At 49.1% G+C, this 19,007-nt stretch overlaps 1 protein-coding gene across 4 annotated transcripts in view; it reads right to left on the bottom strand.

The window, feature by feature from the left end:
* Positions 1–18,269, bottom strand: part of FAM124A (family with sequence similarity 124 member A) — an 82,354-nt gene extending 64,085 nt beyond the window's left edge. The window contains exons 1-2 of one of the 4 annotated variants that reach the window (XM_089304196.1): positions 17,961–18,269; positions 8,234–8,265 (exon numbers count right to left, since the gene is read on the bottom strand). In XM_089304196.1, coding sequence (XP_089160322.1) covers positions 8,234–8,265; positions 17,961–18,034 — 106 coding nt within the window. In that variant the 5' untranslated portion in view covers positions 18,035–18,269. The remainder of the gene's footprint in view (positions 1–8,233; positions 8,266–17,960) is intronic. The other 3 variants (XM_089304197.1, XM_051832224.3, XM_051832225.3) reach the window with 3 other exon arrangements.
* Positions 18,270–19,007: the final 738 nt, after the last annotated feature.

Genomic DNA, 19,007 nt, shown 5'->3' with positions numbered 1-19,007 from the left:
CAGCCTCCATGTATTTGCATACTTTTTAGACTTTCTTTTGCTGTTAATTTCTAGTTTTATTCTAATGTGGTCAGAAAAACAATACATGATGTGATTTTGATTACTTTTTAATTTGTTGAGAGTTGTTTTGTGATCTGATAGTTGGTCTATCCTAGAAAATGTTCTAGTTTCTGATGAAAAGAATGTGCATTCTGCAGCTGTTGAATAAAATGTTCTGTAAATGTCTATTAGGTCTACCTGGTCTACAGGGCAGCTTAACTCTGACATATCTTTTTTTTTTTTTTTTTTAACCTGGATGACTTGTCCATTGGTGTAAGTGGGCTGTTAAATTCCTCACTATTATGGTATTGAAGCTTATTACTTCCTTTAGATCTGATAATTTTTAATTGCATTCACTAAAATTAGGGGTGTATATAGTTATAACTGTTAAATCTTCTTGCTGAATTGACACTCTCAGCATCAATTATTACTTCTTTGTCTCGTTACAGTTTTTGTCTTAAAGTCTATTTTGTCTGACATAAGCATAGCTACTCCTGTTCATTTTTGGTTTCTGTTTGCATGGAATATCTTTTCTATACTTTCATTCTCAGTCTGCATGTGTCTTTACAGGTGAACTGACTTTCTGGTAGGTAGCATACAGTTGGGTACTTTTTTATTCATTTGGCCAGTTTTAATCTGTTTTGGGGAGGATTTAGTGTATTTACATGCAAGGTTGTTCCTGATAAGAATTTATTTAACATTCCATTCCCTCTTGGCCTGTAAGGTTTCTCTTGAAAAATCTGCTGTAAATCTAATGAGGGTTCCTTTAAAAATGACCTGGTGCTTTTCTCTTGCACATTTTAGAATTCCCTCTTTGTGTTGTACTTTTGAGACTTTATGTATCACAGTGAGGCTATTTTCTGGTTATGTCTATTTGGGGGCCTAGGGACCTCTGTATCTGAATGTTCATATCTTTTCTAGATCAGGAATGTTTTCAGCTATTAAGTCATTGACTAGATTTTTTTAAGGGGTTCATATTGACAGCACACTACCCTTGATACAGTAAGAACCAGTATTTTTTTAATTAAATTATTAATTATTTTATATTTGGAAGACAGAGATAAACAGAGATCTTCCATTCATTGGTTTATAAATGCTTGCAATGGCCAGGGATGGGCCAAGCCAATGTCATGAACCCAGAACTCAGTCTGGGTCTCCCACATGCATGACAGGGACCCAGGTATTCGAGCCATCATCTGCTTCCTTCCAGGGGCTGTGCATTGGCAGGAAGCTGGAATCATAAGAGGAACCAGGACTCAAACCCAAGCACTCTGATATGAACAGCAAGTATCCAAGCTGCATCTCAATCACTGTGTCCGAAACCAGTCCCTGAACAGGTTTTATAAGCATCTATTCTTCTCTTTGCCTTCAGGACTTCCCATAATTCATGTATTTGTTTAATGGGGTACCAAAGGCCTTGGAGGAGATTTCATTATTCATTTTATCTTATGGGGGACTGGGGTTCTGGGGGTCTATCTGACTGGAATATTTCAAAAGATCTGCCTTCCAGTGGAGGATGGCCCAAGTGCTTGGGCCCTGCACCCGCATGGGAGACCAGGAGGAAGCACATGGCTCCTGGCTTCAGACTGGCGCAGCGCTGGCCGTGGCGGCCATTTGGGGGGGTGAACCAACGGAAGGAAGACCTTTCTCTCTGTCTCTCTCTCTCTCTCTCACTGTCTAACTCTGCCTGTAAAAAGAAAGAAAGAAAGAAAGAAAGAGAGAAAGAAAGATCTGCCTTCAACTTCAGATATTCTTAACTTTGCTTGGTCTAGTCTGTTGTTGAGGCTTTCAACTTTATCTGTTATTTGGCGCATTGCGTTCTTCAGAGAGATCTCTATCTCTTTCATGATTTTTTTATTAGTAGCATACATTGCTTTCCCGATTTCATTTACCTGCCTGTCTGTGTTCCCCTGTTTGAGTGTCCTTACAATCATTCTTTTGAATTTTTTGTCAGGGGTTTCAGCAGTCTCCTTTTCTCTGAAGTCTCTTCCTAAAGCATTATTGTGTTCCTCTGTGGGCAGCATATTGCCTTGCCTTTGCAGACTGCCAGTGCCCCTACACTGGGATTTGTGCGTCTGTCAGATTAACTGGTTCTGTCACTTTTAATGACAGACTTTAGTGGGAAAAAAGTGACTTTGCTGAGAATGTGTCTTGTGATGTCTGTTTAGTCGGTTATTTTTGGCTGTCTTTCTAGTTGGATGCCTAGTCCTGTTTCCCTGTTTCCTCCTCCATAGCAGCTGATGGCTGCAGCAGTGGGGGGATGGGTCTGTGCAGCAACCTGTGGGGCAGGCTCCAGGATCACAAGGCACCTGGAGGAGGCTGCGGGAGCACTGGCCTGGAGCCCCACTGGGTGCAGCGCTTCACACCCGTGCAAAGCCCAGCAGGGACATGTGCACCCTTGCAGTGCTCACCCCAGGTCTCTGTGCATTGACTTGACACCAGCCAATCTTTCTGTCCTCCACCCAGACAATTACTCTCTGAATCTTCCGCTACTTAGGTACTGAATGAGCAATCCTGTGGCTGCCAGTGTTGCAATTTTAGAAAACAGAGCCCACACCTCCCAAGACCAGCCCTGCCTAGGGTAGGGCCAAAGCCCACTTGCTTTGGGCTGCCTGCTGCTGAGGTGGGTTTTCAGCCCAAGGCTGCTACAAACAACCACAGGTCATACTGGCTGTGATAAAAATCTGGTTGACTGGGGCCACTGGGCTCTACAAGGGCCTCTACTTTCAGGTGCTCACTGAAGGGCAACGACCATTAGTATCTGCCCAATTTCAATTTTACCAGGACTAAGACTTTGTTCTGTGCACACTCCGGTGCCCTACTCCAGAGTGGGTGGAGTCTTGCTCCTCCCCGTCTACTGGCAGTTGGAGGAGGGGCAGTGAAGGCAGTCCCTTGGCACCCGGAATGACACTAAACTGCCAGGCATTCCCGCCATCCCAGCCCGCGTGTAAGGTACCCGGTGGTGTTCATGACTGTCCCGGGTTTTGAGAAGGAAGTCTCTTTTAGAGCCAAAATTAGCACAGCAAGGAGAGAGTTCTACAGGATAATCTGAAAGAGACAAGGAGTTCATTCGGTGATCATTTCCTATTGACACTTTTTCCTGGGGCTAAATATCCTCTCCGAAAAAACATAACTTTGCAACTCCCAGCACTTCCTAAGAGTAATTTTCTAAGTATGATTATAATTAATTGAATGGAAATACTCAATCACACATGATGGGGATGTCATTAGCATTACTCGGCATGGTTGACTATTTTTCCCTGGCATAATTATTGTTTTTCTTTCATCCTGTTTAGAAATCTCTCCCCTTTTATTGAAATCACTCAAGGATGCAAATCGTACGTAGTGGCTTAATGATCTTCTAAGCAGATTTCCAGACCTCTGGAATAGCGAACTAAAATTCTGAGAGTCTAAATTAAATTTATCTTCTGTGGAAAGCAGTCTGGTTGAGCCAAGGTCTCCTGTGTGCCAACAGGTGTGGCACTTTTCGGAAGAGAGACTACCTGGCCTGTCAGGCTAAAAAAGGCAAGGAGGCACCCACTGCAGAGAGAAGACATTCGCCCACTGAAACCCAGCTGGCCATCCAAGAAGCCCATGAGCCCCTGCTCCCACAGTCAGCTGGCGACAGAGGACACTGCCACAGAAGTGCTTCCGGAATCACAGGGGTCAAGGGAACGTGACCCAGCTACCCACGTGTCCTCCTCTGCCCCGGTCAGCAGTGGCCTCTCACCGCAGGCTCTCTCCCCGTGGCCGTGGCCGTGGCCGACAGGGCGCTCTCAGTCCAGAGAGGCCGGCGTGGACTCTGAGCCACCCTGGCTTCCAGGTTGACCCTGGAGGCCCATGGAGAGGGTGTCTCGTCGTCTGCATTTTTATTTTGGGTCAACGAAAGAGCAGAGAGAAAAGACACAGGTTCTTGCATCTCTCCCTCCCTTTCTCTCTTTTCAGAAGAGTTTGTAAGACGTACACATCTGTGCATCCGGGATCTTCCGGAAGCATCCTCAGAGGTCATCCGGCCCAACCACCTTGTTCTACAGAGGAGGAAACAAGGCCCAGGGAGGGTAAGCGACTGGCCCAAGAGCACACAGTGAGTTCATGGTGGAAGCGGGCCCAGAACAGTCCACCTGACCATTGGCCGCACTGTCCTTGTACCTTACCCTTGGGGATGAGCCGCAGGAGGAGGCAGCCCTGCGCTCTGAGAGGAAACATGGCGGCTACGCGGGGTGACTGGCGCTCCCCGGAGGGAGCGCTCAGGACAGTTCCCCTGGGATGGAACCCCAGCTGCAGACAAAGGCGCAGCAAGGTGGACGCTCAGGCTGCCGCAGGGGAAGCGCGAGCACGCCTGTGAACGCAGGCACGGACGCGCAGAGGGGCAGATGTGAGCGCCGAGAAGCCCGTGGAGGAGTGACTCCCGACCAGGGGTCAGGAATGGCTCAGAAGGGAGCGGTGCAGTGGAGAGAGGCTGAGGACGGCAGCAGAATGACAATGAGGGGGCCGGGCCAAGGCAGCTGGAGGGCAGCCCTGGGTCCTGCTGGTTGCACGGAGGTCGCGGCACAGGGCCCCTGCAGTAGCAGGCCGACCTGAAACGGAACCATTCGGGCTGAACACCGCACCGAGCAGCCAGCTCTGAGCGTGGTGCCCCAGCTGGCAGCGAAAGGCTAGCTTCACCATCTACTTGGGCAAATACCGTTCCTGAATGTCACAGTGAGACCCGCGCGTTAGCAGGGGTACAGAGCCTTCCTTCTGCCGAGGGCCGCTGCCTTGGCTGGGCCACGTGGTTTTGCCATGGGATGTTTCCACCCCTGCTTTCAAGGCCAGATGCATTTATTTTTTTCTTTCACTGACTGCTCAAGGTGCCTTCTCCCGACTGTGGTGGGGCTGGGGTCTCTGTCCCTGGCTGGGAGGAGAGGCGCACCAGGCAGGTACCCCTGAGGCCCAGCAGGACCCCCTCCTCTTTCTTCCTCAGTAACAGAACCATGGGACTGGTGGAGTGGAGCCACAGAAAGCATATATATCCCAGACGCCCTTGTAGCCAGGGACAAACACGTGACCGAGATCTGGCCAACAGGGATAAAGAAATTCCTGGGTAGGATCTGTGGAAAAACACCTTAAAAAGTGAAAATAGCTTAGTCACCAGGTACTTCCTGTTCCTTCTTCCTGCTGAGAACAATGATGTGATGACGGTGATGGAGGAAGCCATATTGTAAATCTGAGGCAACCTCAAGGATGGAAGACAAAACCCAAGAACGGCATAGCCGAACGATTCGAGGATCTTCTACATAAGACCTGCACTGCTTCTTCTGGACTTAAAAAACATATTTTTTTTATGTTAGAGGAAAACAAATTCCCGCTTGGTTAATCCTGTCTCTATTATATGTAGCCAGCTACACCTCCTAACTGAGAGAGAGAGATGAACACACTCCTCACCAAGAGGCCCATCGCTGGAGGCCGAGGTGGGACCCACCACCTATTTGAAGGGAAAAGGCAGAGCAATAACAGAGTATCGATCCCAGCTGCACCATGAGCAATGCTAACTTGGAGACCGCAATTAAAATAATGGAGAGCAAGCCGTCCCAAACCAAATTACCGGTCTCACGGATGGGAGAGGTGCTTTGTTGTGACCCCAGAGGACAGATCTGACAGTTGCAAAATGAGCGAAGGCTTCAGACGAGTGTGTTAGAGAAATCATTCTTCAAGAAATGTAGCCTCTGGGCGAAATGGAGTGGAATGAGAACGGCGGCACCGCGAGACGCGGTTCAAGGAGCTGTCTGTGATTTCAGGAATGCAAAGCTTCAGGGAGCGTGCGTGAATCACCCGAGCATTATTCTCATTATTACTAATGGTTCTTAATAAACTAAGGGGCATGGGAGGGGTGGGCCTCCAGGTGGCTGAACGCTCAGAAATTGCTCACTGCAGTTACACTAATAACTAAATATAATTTGACACTCAATGACAATTCCAGGTCTACAGCTTCCCCCAGTCTCCCGTTACAGAGGGGAGCCAAGCCAGGGCCTCAGTCAACAGAATAATCCAATTAAGGGTTCCTCCATTTGGGACTGAGTTAGAACTGAGAGTTTAACAGGAGAGTTGCAAAGGGCAAAAACAAGTCAGTATTTACTGATTCACAAAATCCAAACTTTTACTGTAAGAAGGTTATTTTCGTTAAAGTCAGTGTTCAGCAGTCTGAATGGCTTTGGACATTCACGTTGTGATTTTAATCACTATAAATCTTTTCTAGATGTGAAACAGAATTCCCCATAAAGACTTACTTCTACTTTTTTTTTTTTTTTTTTTTTGGACAGGCAGAGTTAGACAGTGAGAGAGAGAGAGAGAGAAAGGTCTTTCTTCCGTTGGTTCACCCCCCAAATGGCTGCTACAGCCGGTGCGCTGTGCTGATCCAAAGCCAGGAGCCAGGTGCTTATCCTGGTCTCCCATGGGGTGCAGGGCCCAAGCACTTGGGCCATCCTCCCCTGACTTCCCGGGCCACAGCAGAGAGCTGGACTGGAAGAGGAGCAACTGGGACAGAACTGACGCCCCAGCTGGGACTGGAACCCCGGGGTGCTGGCGCCGCAGGCAGAGGATTAGCCTAGTGAGCCACGGTGCCGGCCTCTACTTTATTTTAATATCAAATATAGGCACCTTATTAATATTCGGGGTGCTTCATAAACTTTTTTTAACATGTATTTATCATTTGAAAGGCAGAGTGATAAAGATGTAGAAAAACACACACAGAAATGGAAGGGGGAGCGGAGAGAGAGGGAGAGATTTTCCATGCACCGGTTCATCCCTCAAATGCCCACAACAGGCAGGCTAAGCTAGGCTGAATCCAGGATCCAGGAACTCTGGGTCTCCCATGGGAGTGGGAGGAACTCCCTAAGCCCTTTAGCCATAGCCATCGCCATCATCTGCTGCCTTCCCGGTGCATTAAAATGAAGCTAGGTTGGGAGTAGAGTAGCTGGGACTCGAACTGGCACTTCAACATGGAATGAGGGCATCCTAAGTGGCAGCTTAACTCACTATGCCATCGTGCCCACCCCCAGCAATCATTGTTTTAACCACAGTCAGTAGTGTCCCTTATCCCAGAGGGATGTGTTCTGAGTCCCCCAACGGATGTCTACAACCTCAGTACTGAACCCTGTAATCTACATTTTATCATATAAAAACATTTCTATGATAAAGTGTAACTTATAAAGTAGACGTGGTAAGATACTAACAATAACTAACAATAAAATAGAACAATTATAATGATATAATGTAATAAACTGTGGTATCAGGATGCTCGTGCTTTGGGGCCATTATTAGGTAAAATAAGGGGCACTGAACACAAGCACTGTGCTACCTGGCAGTTGATCTGACGACTGAGATGGCTACTAAGGGACCTACCTAGGACAACGGGGAGTTTCATGTCCCAGGTGGGACGGAACAGGACAGAGGATGACTTTATCACCCTATCTAAAATCTGTAAATTGCTTATTTCTGGAATTTTCCAACATTTTTGAATCCTGGGTAACTGAACTGCAGAAGGGGAAGCCACAGTACTTAGGGGTTACTGGATGAATCTAGGAACCACCTACAAGGCAGGATGCACCGATAAGGGGAGATGGACAGCGGGAACTGTCTGCAGCCCTTTGAGCTGCATTGAAGTGGAGAAATGACAGCTAAATTCCCTGTGTCAGTATTGCTATGGACACACTTCGCAGGGTGTTGGCAGGGATGGATGTTTCCACCATTTGGGGTAGGGAATGCTATTTGCAGAAGTAAAAGGGAAACACCGACCCACCGATGAGCCGGAGCACTGGGCAGCTCCGGGGCCTGAGCTTCCTGTCAGCCTGTGGGCAGCAGGTGTTTGCAAAGCTCAATGAATGAGTCATCCCAGGTTCTTCAGAGCAGGTGTTCCTAGAAGCACCTGGGAGCAGCTGAGGAAGCCTGGCCACAGCCTTCCAGCAGGATTTCCCTGGGGGGAAGCAGTGGTCCCTCTAGCCCCAAAATCAAGGGACAAATCAAGGGACAATCATTCTCAGAAAAGCTTCCACTGCCGGAGTGAGAGCATCCTGTCACGTCCTTTGGCAAGGATACCTTTGGCGATTCTTACTCACTATGAAAGGGTTTCGACATGGGTGGCCTCCGTGGGACACAGCCCTGGGTGGGGGTGGGGATCTGTTAAGACAATGCGACAGGACATTTAACAGGTACTTACTGCTGGTGGAGGACAGGTGGCTGTAGTCGGACCTGAAACACAAGACCTCAGTGTTAGTAGCATGGTCACCATCCTTCTTCATCTAAGTGATTTACTCAAGCTAGACTTTGGAATGGTCAATGGGAAGTAGCATGTAACTGGTAAAAGAATATCACAAATTAAAAGCTGAGGCTCATTTTGTGCAAAGTCAAGTCATGTCCGAATGTGCAGGCAGAACTTCAAAGGCATTTTAGAAATCAGGGGTCCTTCACGTGAGCTCTACGAACCCTCTGACACGAGTTGGGAGGTCCTCGGCCATCTGAGTTTGGTGGCAAATTTCTGTATGGTTGTTTAAGCACCTCGGCAGATCCATGGCTCCTCCGAAGACTAAGCCTCTGCAAACGAGCACCCTCCAGACACTGGCACCGCACCACAGGGAGATGTTTCTTTGCTGACATAAGCAGGGCATGCCTGAGAGAGAGAACCCTGGCCGATGAAGGCCTCCGAGTTCAAGGCACGGCTGAGCAGCAGGAAACAGGGGTACAAGGATAGTGCTGGACACTGGAGGAACAGGATGTGGGCTGTGATGGGGAAAGGGAAGAGGTGGGGTGAAGGCCGGGGAGAAAGGACCCACTCGGTTTCCAGGCTGAAACCCAGCTGCCGGTGCCCAGCCGCTGTGAGAACTGGAATCCGTCCACGGATCTGCCCTGCCTGTGTGGCTTAGGAGAGCCTCTCTGGTAATGAATTCCGCATGGAGCCATTTATTTTCTCCCCCCAGTGTCCCAAAGTCATTCCCAGTAGGAAATTAATCACTTAGGCCCACAGGGATCTAACTCGATCTAATTCTGACTTGGTAGTTAGGGGACGCAGTTATGCAAATAAACTGCTTAATTATGTTTAATTTTACAGATACAAACTTCTTAGTCTCACGCTGCCTTTCTTGAATCATCCAATTTTCACTCCATTGAGCTTCTTACCGCATTAAAAAAAGCACATGTGAGAAACCTCTTTTCAAAAAAACCAGAAGAAGCTTGCCTTTTGTTAGTTAAAATAACCTGCATTCCCCAGACAAGACGGTACCCGGATTTATTAGGAGAGGAGCAAAATGGAAGAAAGACAGCACGTGGTTTTAGCTTTTTCATATTTTAGTATGAAACACTTTAGTAGTCATAGAATCCTTGAATTGTAAAACTGGAAAGAATAACAGCTACTACTAACATTTGCACATTCCTTGATTGCAAGCTCATTTACATATATATGTATATATATATAAAATGGGATTTTTTTGTTTTGTTCATTAGGAAACTGAAGTGATACTAGTTGTAAGAGGATCAGGAGGTGAGGAGGGATAATGAGGGTGGCAAGGAAGACGCTGGCAGGGAGGTGGCTTGGCTGGGGTGTGGTGACATGGAGAAGACAGCAATCCAGCACTGGTGCACTAAATTCCTTGTAGAACCAGGCAAGACATAAACAGACACTGGGACAGTACTTGGATATGTAACTATATATAAATGCAGGGAATGCTCCCCCATCATTCCCTGTGGTAGATGCAATAGCAAAACAATGCCATGACAATATGATCATTTGAAGATGGCCAGGTTTTACAGACATGTCATGACTATTCAAAGACAACATACACTAAAAATCTGCAACATTACTATTTCTCTTATTATTAAAAATGTGCCAGTGTTTTCAGCGAGGGCTTTCCAAATATGCCTGAAGCAGATGGGGTTCACATATGCGTACATTTTAAAGATCTGCATGCAGATGGATTTGTATGCAGGATGAAATTTACATGGGAAACATCACTCCAGAGTCTTAAAGTGCAACAGGAATATTTTAGGACAGGCGCTAGTGTAACTGACACCCCTCCATGATTCAGTCCCTGTCTCTCCAGACTAAAGGCCCTGCCTCGGCGGGCCTGCCAACTGGTAGGTCTTCAGCAGTCACACTCGTCCTGCTCCAATTCCTTCTCCACACAGCAGCCAGTCTTTGCAAAGCACAAATCTGATCATGTCTCTCTCTCTCTCTCTCTCTCTCTGGATGAAATTCAAGCTCACTAGCTGAAAACACAAACCCCTCTCTCCGGGACAGATGGTCTCTGGCCAGCTCCACAGCCCAACTTCCAACCCTGTTCGCCACCAAAACAGAAATCAAACGGCCAGAAGGGTCACCTAAAATCTCACATGCCTCTCCACCTCTGATCAGAAGTTTCTGTACTTCGTTTGGAGCTGATCTTTCCACTGCACGCCATTGTACCATGCTGCCACCTAGATTCTGCAATTATCATTTTAGATGAAGTGATGCACTGTAATGTATTCAACCATTTCCCTCGGTTTGGCTATATGATTGGTCTTGATTGCTCACTTTTACAAAGCACATGGCAAGGAGATATTACAAATATAGCTTTCCGTTTTTCTCTTGTCCTTAGAAAAAATTATCATCACTAAGAATATAGACTGAGTCAAGGTATGAACACTTTTCTAGCTCTTTTTTTTTTAGAAAAAGATTTATTTATTTATTTGAAAGTCAGAGTTACACACAGAGAGAAGAGGCACAGAGAAAGAAAGAGAGAGAGAGGTCTTCCATCTGCTGGTTCACTCTCCAATTGGCTGCAACAGCCAGAGCTGCGCTGATCTGAAGCCAGGAGCCAGAAGCTTCTTCCAGGTCTCCCACGTAGGTGCAGGGGCCCAAGCACTTGGGCCATGCTCCACTGCTTCCCCAGGCCATAGCAGAGAGCTGGATCAGAAATAGAGCAGCCAGGACTCCAACCGGCGCCCATATGGGATGCTGGCACTGCAGGCAGCGGCTTTACCTGCTATGCCACAGCACAGCACTGGCCCTACTTTTCTAGCTCTTAACATAGATTCCAAATAACCCTAAAGGATCATTTACTGGGAATTGTGCAAAAGACAAACTGTTAAGCTTGAAACAATTTTGTGCACAAATAGGTTCAAGCAATTTCAGAAAACAACCGGATAAAATCAGGTACTTGATCAGGATTCTCTGGAGAAGTCTACACGTGCCAGCTTTCTTAGAGTGGGAAGAACAGCAGTTGGTACCTACCTAGAGCTTTGTTTATTGATCTCACACGATAAGAATTTACCTGGCTGGCTGCATAAGACACCAACCCTGCCAGAATGATGCACTGAAGGTGAACTCAGGAATTTTAGGATGAAAAAGTTTTGGAGACATGATATAGATGAGCAGAAGAATGCAAGTATATGTTTTAACACACCTGATGCACACAAGGGAGCCTCAAAAAGTTCATGACTAAAAGGAATTAAAAGAGAAGTTTGGGGGCCAGCGCTGTGGCGCAGATGGTTAATGTCCTGGCCTGAAGCACCAGCATCCCATATGGGCACCAGTTCTAGTCCCAGCTGCTCCTCTTCTGATCCAGCTCTCTGCTATAGCCTGGAAAAGCAGTAGAAGATGGCCCAAGTCCTTGGGCCCCTGCACCCACGTGGGAGACCGGGAAGAAGCTGCTGGCTCCTGGCTTTGGATCCAGATCGGCGCAGCTCCAGCCATTGCGGCCAATTGGGGAGTGAACCAGCGGATGGAAGACCTCTCTCTCTCTCTCTCTCTCTGTCTCTCCTCTCTCTGTAACTCCGACTTTCAAATAAATAAATCTTATAAAAAAAGAGAGAAGTTCAACTTTGAGAAGCAATGACTTTGAACAGCCCTTTTCTTAATTGTTGAGGAAAAGGCTCCCCCCCCCCCGTTCTATTTGTTGAACTCTTAACATAGAGTTTATCATATGTGTATAAATTTAATTTAAAATAGATCTTAGTTAAAAAATAAGAATGGGACTAGGAGAGGGAGGAAGAAGACAGTGGGAGTGTGGGTGGGAGGGCCAGTATGGTGAGAAGAGTCACCATGCTCCTAAAGTTATAATTATGAAATGTATGAAGTTTGTATTCCTTAAATAAAAGGTTTTTCAGAAAAAAAAGCTTATTTTGGTGCAAAACATTTTTGAAGGCCAGGCAGTTTTTTCATGATATACATTTTTCATAATATACGTTTTTCTATAAAGTTTCTGACACTCAGGTATTTTTACACCAAAATAAATATTTTAACTCCATTTTCCCACAAACATTTAGAAGTGCTTTCATATATAAAATGAATACTTTCCTGAATTATCTTTCCCAATAAAATCATGGCCTAAGAATTGATCTTGGCATTTCTGTCAGAATGGTTTTGATGTTTCTGTAAAATGCCAGCCCAAGGCCTCAAGGGCCTCATCTGTTAACTGCATTGAACTGAATGCCTGGTAATGCAGGGGTAACCAGCTCCACCTTGAACACAAAGATAATACAGTACTAATCGATCATCTTGTCTTCTACCCAGGATTCCCTCTTTGACCTTAAGAAAAAAAAGTTCTATTTTAAGTTAGTCCATTATTCTTTCCCATTCGCTTGTTTAAATCTAGGCCAATGAATTGTTTGGGATCTCGCAGGCCGTGGTGAAATACCAGCTCAATATCACACAAAGACAGAGGACATGGTACGACCCTGGCCAAGGCAGAAGCTCAGCGACAGCTGATGCAGAAGTGCAAGTCCATTAATGCCAGACCAAACTATTGAATTGAAACAACCCGTCAGGATTGCTCACACTGGAAAGAGTGGCTTAGAGGCCAAATCTGGGCCACCTCACTAGTGCAGCCGTCATTATAAAGCACTGGCTTGTCTTTGGGGTCATGAGGAGCTGCCTGCCCCTCTGTTAAAGGATTCTGTCTCTGCAGCTAATTTATCACCCTCAGCAGCCCATTTGCCAGTTTTTTTCTAACAGAAAGTCCAAAGCTGCACAATCTTGCTTTCAAGTAGATTTGGGAGGTGGGAGTTTCAAGATGACCCTCCATCGACACAGAGCACGTGCTAGCTTTTAGTTGTGGCTTGTAGTAGGTGGTCCGACAGCAAAGGCAGCGTTTCAAGCCAAAGAAACTGAGTAGAAAAGCAGAATGACATACACCGCACATGGCTCCATGGCGGGGGATGGGGACACAATGTCACCAGCTGGGAAGCATGCTGGAGACTGGGACTTCCTTTCAGGCCACTCACAAGGCACGCACCCCCAGGCTCCATCTCACCATCCATAACATAATAATACTTACAGTACTGAGGCATGCCCTACAGTCGGTGGGATGCTCCAAATGAACATATGGCATTTAAAGGCATCAGAGCGGAGCCAGGGCTGTGGCATAGAGGGTGGAGCCACCACCTGCAGTGCCGGAGTCCCATGTGGGCACTGGTTCAGGATCCCGGCTACTCCACTTCCGATCCAGCTCTCCGCTATGGCCTGCGAAAGCAGTAGAAGATGGCCCAAGTCCTTGGGCCCCTGCACCCGTATGGGAGGTCTGGAAGAAGCTCCGGGCTCCTGGCTTCAGACTGGCGCAGCTCCAGCAGTTATGGCCAATTGGGGAGTGAACCAATGGATGGAAGACCTCTCTCTCTCTCTCTCTCTCTCTCTCTCTCTGCCTCTCCTTCTCTCTGTGTAACTCTGACTTTCAAATAAATAAATAACATCTTAAAAAAAAAGATTGAGTGCTAAATGCCACACGTTGTGGTCAATTCTTTAAAAAAATAAAATGAGGCCAGCGCCGCGGCTTACTAGGCTAATCCTCCGCCTAGCGGCGCCGGCACACCGGGTTCTAGTCCCGGTCGCCCCTCTTCCAGGCCAGCCCTCTGCTGTGGCCAGGGAGTGCAGTGGAGGATGGCCCAGGTGCTTGGGCCCTGCACCCCATGGGAGACCAGGAAAAGCACCTGGCTCCTGGCTCCTGCCATCGGATCAGCGCGGTGCGCCGGCCGCAGAGCGCCGGCCGCGGCGGCCATTGGAGGGTGAACCAACGGCAAAGGAAGACCTTTCTCTCTGTCTCTCTCTCTCACTGTCCACTCTGCCTGTCAAAAATAAATAAATAAATAAATAAAATGAAGGCATCGGAGCATGTAACATGAGGAATATAAAGGACCTACGGTCTTGAGTTCACCATCTTTATTGTATAATGAAACCTTAAGTTTATCACTTGGAGCATTTTTTGCAGCAATAACAATGGTGCCGTGAGAAATGGCAATGGGCCGAGGGTTAACTTATGCCACGTACAGTTCTAGAGACTATGGACTCCTCACCACAAGCCTGTGAGGTGGGTGCCAATGTCTTCAGCTGAGGGCACTGAGAGCTTAAGGAACCAGCTCAAAATTCCACGATTCCCCAGTGGAGGAGCCACAGTGTGGACGGTAGCAGGTTGGCCCTTGTAACCATAGCCTTCATGACCCAACACAGTCTGCTCACCGGTGGTGAGACCCCTAAAATTCCTCAGAACCATCTCTTTGGTCTGACAGATAAGGAGACCGGTCATCAGCTTCAGCAATGCCCTAAACTCCCTTGCTCCTGTGCTCTGTTCATCCTCCCCCCAACAATCGCTGCACCCCCAATCCTGGATTATTCCAACTCCCTGCTGGCTCTCTAGGCCTGACTCTGGGCAGCTGAGCACTACCGCAGGAAAACAGTCAGGTGGGCTCCTAATCACTAATCTCACTGGCTCTCACTCAGTGCCCCTAAACAATAATTTCAGATCTCTATTCTCCTGAGCTGGGGATGGGAAAGGGCTGCATTGAGCCCCAGTGGAAACCCCAGCTTCCCTTCCCTCTCCCTGCTGTGGGAAGGGAGCTGCCTGTCCTCCTATCCAAAGCTGATCCATCCACAGGCAACCTCAAGTCCACCTGCTCTCACCTTTCCCAAAGGCTGACAGTACAGGTGACCATCTTTCCCCCTCTGTCTCTATCCTTTCCCTTTTAACAGACTCCTTCCTAGCAGCACTGCCTGCCCATCAATCCCAACATTTAGGAAATCCTTCCCTCACCCCCCAGTCCTGACCATGCCCCTTCCAAAAGCTCTCTCCTCTTCCTCATCTTCATCTCTCTTCTTAGAGCCACTCGGATCTGGCTTCTGCCTCCACCACCCCACTGTCAGGTGCCACTCTGCCTTCACCTCATTCCCACCATTTAAAAAAAGACACTTCGCACTCCTCAATTAGTTTCTCAGCGGCACAGCTGATTGCGCCTTCCTTTCTCAAAGACTCAAAGGCTTCAGCGATATCACCTGCGGCCTTGACTGTGTGCCTACTCATTCCCAGGCTCCTTCACCCGCTCGTGTTCCTTACCTGACATTTCAGTGCTGCAGCTCCTTGAGGCTGCACAGAGTTGTTGAAGGGTTCAACGAGTCTCTGAACAGTACCTGGCACACAGCAAACGCAAAGTGTTTGCTGTTACTTTGCATTGATTTAACCTCTCCCAGGGCCTCAGTGGTCATTTTTAGGTAGACAGTTCCCAAACACAAGGTCATCATGCAGATCTCTGATCTCCAGCTGGTGCCATACCCAACTGCTGACTCATCATTTTTTGCTTTGATGTTTCTCAAGACCTCAACCACATATGGAAAATAAAGTGCCTTACCCCCTGCCTCAACCTGGTTTGGAAAAGATCACAGGCTCCTTTGAGACTATGCTTTAAAAAAAAAGTCAGTTCTCATTTAAAAAAAAAAAAAAACTCACAAAGCACATCATTTTGCACACAACTTGAAACAATTCATGGATTCCCAAATTAAAGGGCACTGCCTTAACAGAGCATCACTTGAGCTGAGTCTTGAAAGAAGAGCACAGTTAGAGTTACACCTGTTGGACACAGGTGTGCCAGGTGGAAAGGGCATACCTGGATGGCCGGACAAAGGCAAGGAAACAGAAAAAAGAGTTGGGTGTGGCTAGGCACAAAGTGCAAAGAAGAACTGGGTGAGAAGCAAGGCCCAAGAGAGAAGGAGGGACTCCACAATGTTGGGGTTTAGGCCACGCTAGTGTCTATGCACTTTATAGATGATGGAAGCATAAGTTTCTGAAGGAGAGATCAGATTCGCCTCATATAGCACTGAGTGTTTTCTTTGTGCTTTCTATGCAATCTCAATAGGTAGCAAACCATACAAAAGCTAGATGATGGGGGGCAGAGGCAACAAGCTCCAGAAAGTAGGGAAACCCTGAATGACTTTTTTTTGCCAGTTAAACAAAAATTCAAGGGATGTAGGACTACAAGGCAAATATAAGACTAAGAAGCATACACCAAATCTATTTTATTTAAAAGCATACCATTCAACCTTTAGCTTAAAGATGCCAGCAATGCAATCAGAAATCCTTAGACAATTCAGTCCACTTATGAATACACAGCCTAGTGACAGAAGCACAGAACCGACATCCTGGAGTCAGCATGCCCGGGGAGCCCCTCCAGGAGCCTTGGCAGCTGTTGAGCTGGTGCCTGGAACCCGGGGGTGATGTCACCCCCTGGGTCAGGGCTCCCTTTCCTGTCTCCAAAACAGAGCCCTTAGAAAAAATATCTGTCTTAGATAAACTCTGCAAACTGAATATGAATGGCCTAGTGGACAATTTACTTTACCCGGCCATAAAAGAGCTGGTTAATTTTGCTTTGTTTCTTCTCTTCACGGTCCAGTTAACTACGGGCAGGAAAAAATTGCCAAGGAGCTTCAATTAAAATTGATAAATACCACATACAAAGTGTGGAGAAATGCAAAGGGAGTTCAGTATTTGGAATCAGGTTACCCCCCTGGGTTACAATTGGCTTCTACAGTGGACTATGAATGATCCCAAATTTGGATAACAGGGCAAAGCCCATTGCTAGGACAATGTAAAATCCCATCTGAGCTGGGAGTGCTGGTGGGGGCTGGGCTTGAGAGGCAGGAGGCCCCAGGTGCGGAGCCTAAATGGGGGTTGGGCCCGACCCCTCTGAGTCCGGACTCCCTTCCTGCCCTCACAGAGTGGCCAAGCCCCGAAATCTCCCAGGCTTTCCAGGAACGAGGCTTTCTGTAGTCCGGGCAGCTCTCGCCCTCCCCCAGGGTCACTCCAGAAAGGAAAAGCCACCCTTTCCTCCGGGGTCAGTTCCGCCTCCTGGCTGCGGTGCTGACTCCGCACAGGAAAGCCCTCCAGAGATAGCGGCCGGGTGGAAGCCATGACAAGCACTTTCATCTCCTTAAAGATATTTGGTCTTTATCCCACGCAGGAAAACAGTGTTACTGGGAAAGGACTAATTAGTTCCCCAAAGCCTGAACTAATTGTTTGAGTCCAAGAAAGCGAACAGAACACTTCCTTCAATAAGCAGGGCTACATCGCGGCACCGGCGGCCTCCCGCCCGGACAGGTGCGCTGGGAGCTGAGTTCCATGGAGGGCTGGAGGCGGCCTGGGCAGCGCTGGATAAAGTCCCTCAATAAAAAACACGAAATGGGAAATGCCATCTTCCTGCTGGACTTCTGCAAGACTTTTGGGTGCCGGGCGTCCCACCCTGCTCTTCCTGCCTTCCCAACCCCAGGGCTAGACTCCTAGAGGACGGACCCGCGCAAGGCTGAAACAAGTGCAAGAGCATCGCTTCTCTCCACCGGTGCTAAGGGGCAGTGCTTCGGCCTGGCACTCACGTGACAACGGCCCTGCAAGAGGGGCTGCGGTGGGACTACACTGATCCTCGAGTCCTTCCACTTCCCTCCCCCGGGCTGGGGGCCCGCGCCAGGACCAGACACGTGGTTCTGGCCCCCACGGGACGGCTCGGGAGGGGTCCTGACAAGAGGGGAAGACCCGTGCGCGTCTGGTCCCGCCGCAGCAGCTCCGGCTCCACAGCCGGGATCAGGAGGGTTCCCTGCCCGTAGGAGCCGCGGAGCAACTCGGAGCGCGCCCCCGCCCACCGCCCGGCCCCGCGCGGCTCACCCTCCGGTCTCGGCGCCCGAGTCCGCGCAGTCATCCTCCTCGCCGCCGCCGCCGCCGCCCGCCTTCGGGTCCATGGCGCGCGGCCCGGCCGCGCTCCGCTCGCGGGTACCGGGCGTGACCCGGGGCGCGCTCTCTCCGGGCCTCCCAGGCCAGAGCGACCCCAGTCCGCCCGGCTCCCTCAGAGCTTCTCGCAGCCCGGCTCCGGGAAACAACTCGGACGCCGGCTGCCGTCACCCTCGCCGCGCCCTCTCCCGGCCGCGCCCGGCGGGGCACCAGCGGCCACGGCCGCCCCGCCCATCGGCTCCCGGCAGTGCGCGCGGGTGTGCACCGGCTGTGTGCGCGGGCGCGCACCGGCTGTGTGCGCGGGCGCGCGGGGCGTGTGCACCGGGTACAACTACACGAGGATGTGCGCGCGTGCACGGGTATGTGTGCACGAGGGTATGTGCGTGTGTGCGCGCGCGTGTATGAGCCGTCGTGTTTCGCAGGCTTGTGTGCAGTGCGTGCGTGAGTGGGCGACATGTGTGCGGTCGCCTGCCTCTCTCTCTGTGGAGTGCTAAGAGTGTGGTGTGTCTTTACATTTGCAACACCTCTGCACGGACAGAGAGAAGGGTCGGTGCGAGTCTGTGATCGCGTATGGGACGTGGCTGTGTAAGCGCACACAGGGGATCTGCGCTCTTCCTGGGCCCAGAGTCCGGAAACCCGGAGTCCCGGGGATTGCCTTGAGGTCCCCAAGCCCTGACGCTTCCAGTAGCCCGGAGAAATACCCGACAGCACCCGGGAGGCGGGAATGTTTCCCAGTTGGGACCAGTTCCAACACCTGGGTGTTTTCTGAAAGCTTCTTCAGAACAACCAACGCTGAATTCATTGTCGCCTTTCTCAGCACAGGTCTGACTGCCTCCCGCCCCCCGGCTTGCCAGTTTACAATGCTGTCATGCACTCTGGCTGTTTTACACGATTTCTTCACAAATAGTTTAAAGCGCAGGGGATGCACCTGCCTTCAGGGCATGTTGCAGCAAGAGGGATGATGGGTGCTTGCCTAGGACCCCC

This window comes from Oryctolagus cuniculus, chromosome 9, assembly GCF_051225735.1.
Source record: "Oryctolagus cuniculus isolate XC-2025 breed Fujian yellow rabbit chromosome 9, ASM5122573v1, whole genome shotgun sequence".
NCBI classification, from domain to species: domain Eukaryota; kingdom Metazoa; phylum Chordata; class Mammalia; order Lagomorpha; family Leporidae; genus Oryctolagus; species Oryctolagus cuniculus.
This window is presented reverse-complemented; position numbering and strand designations above follow the sequence as displayed.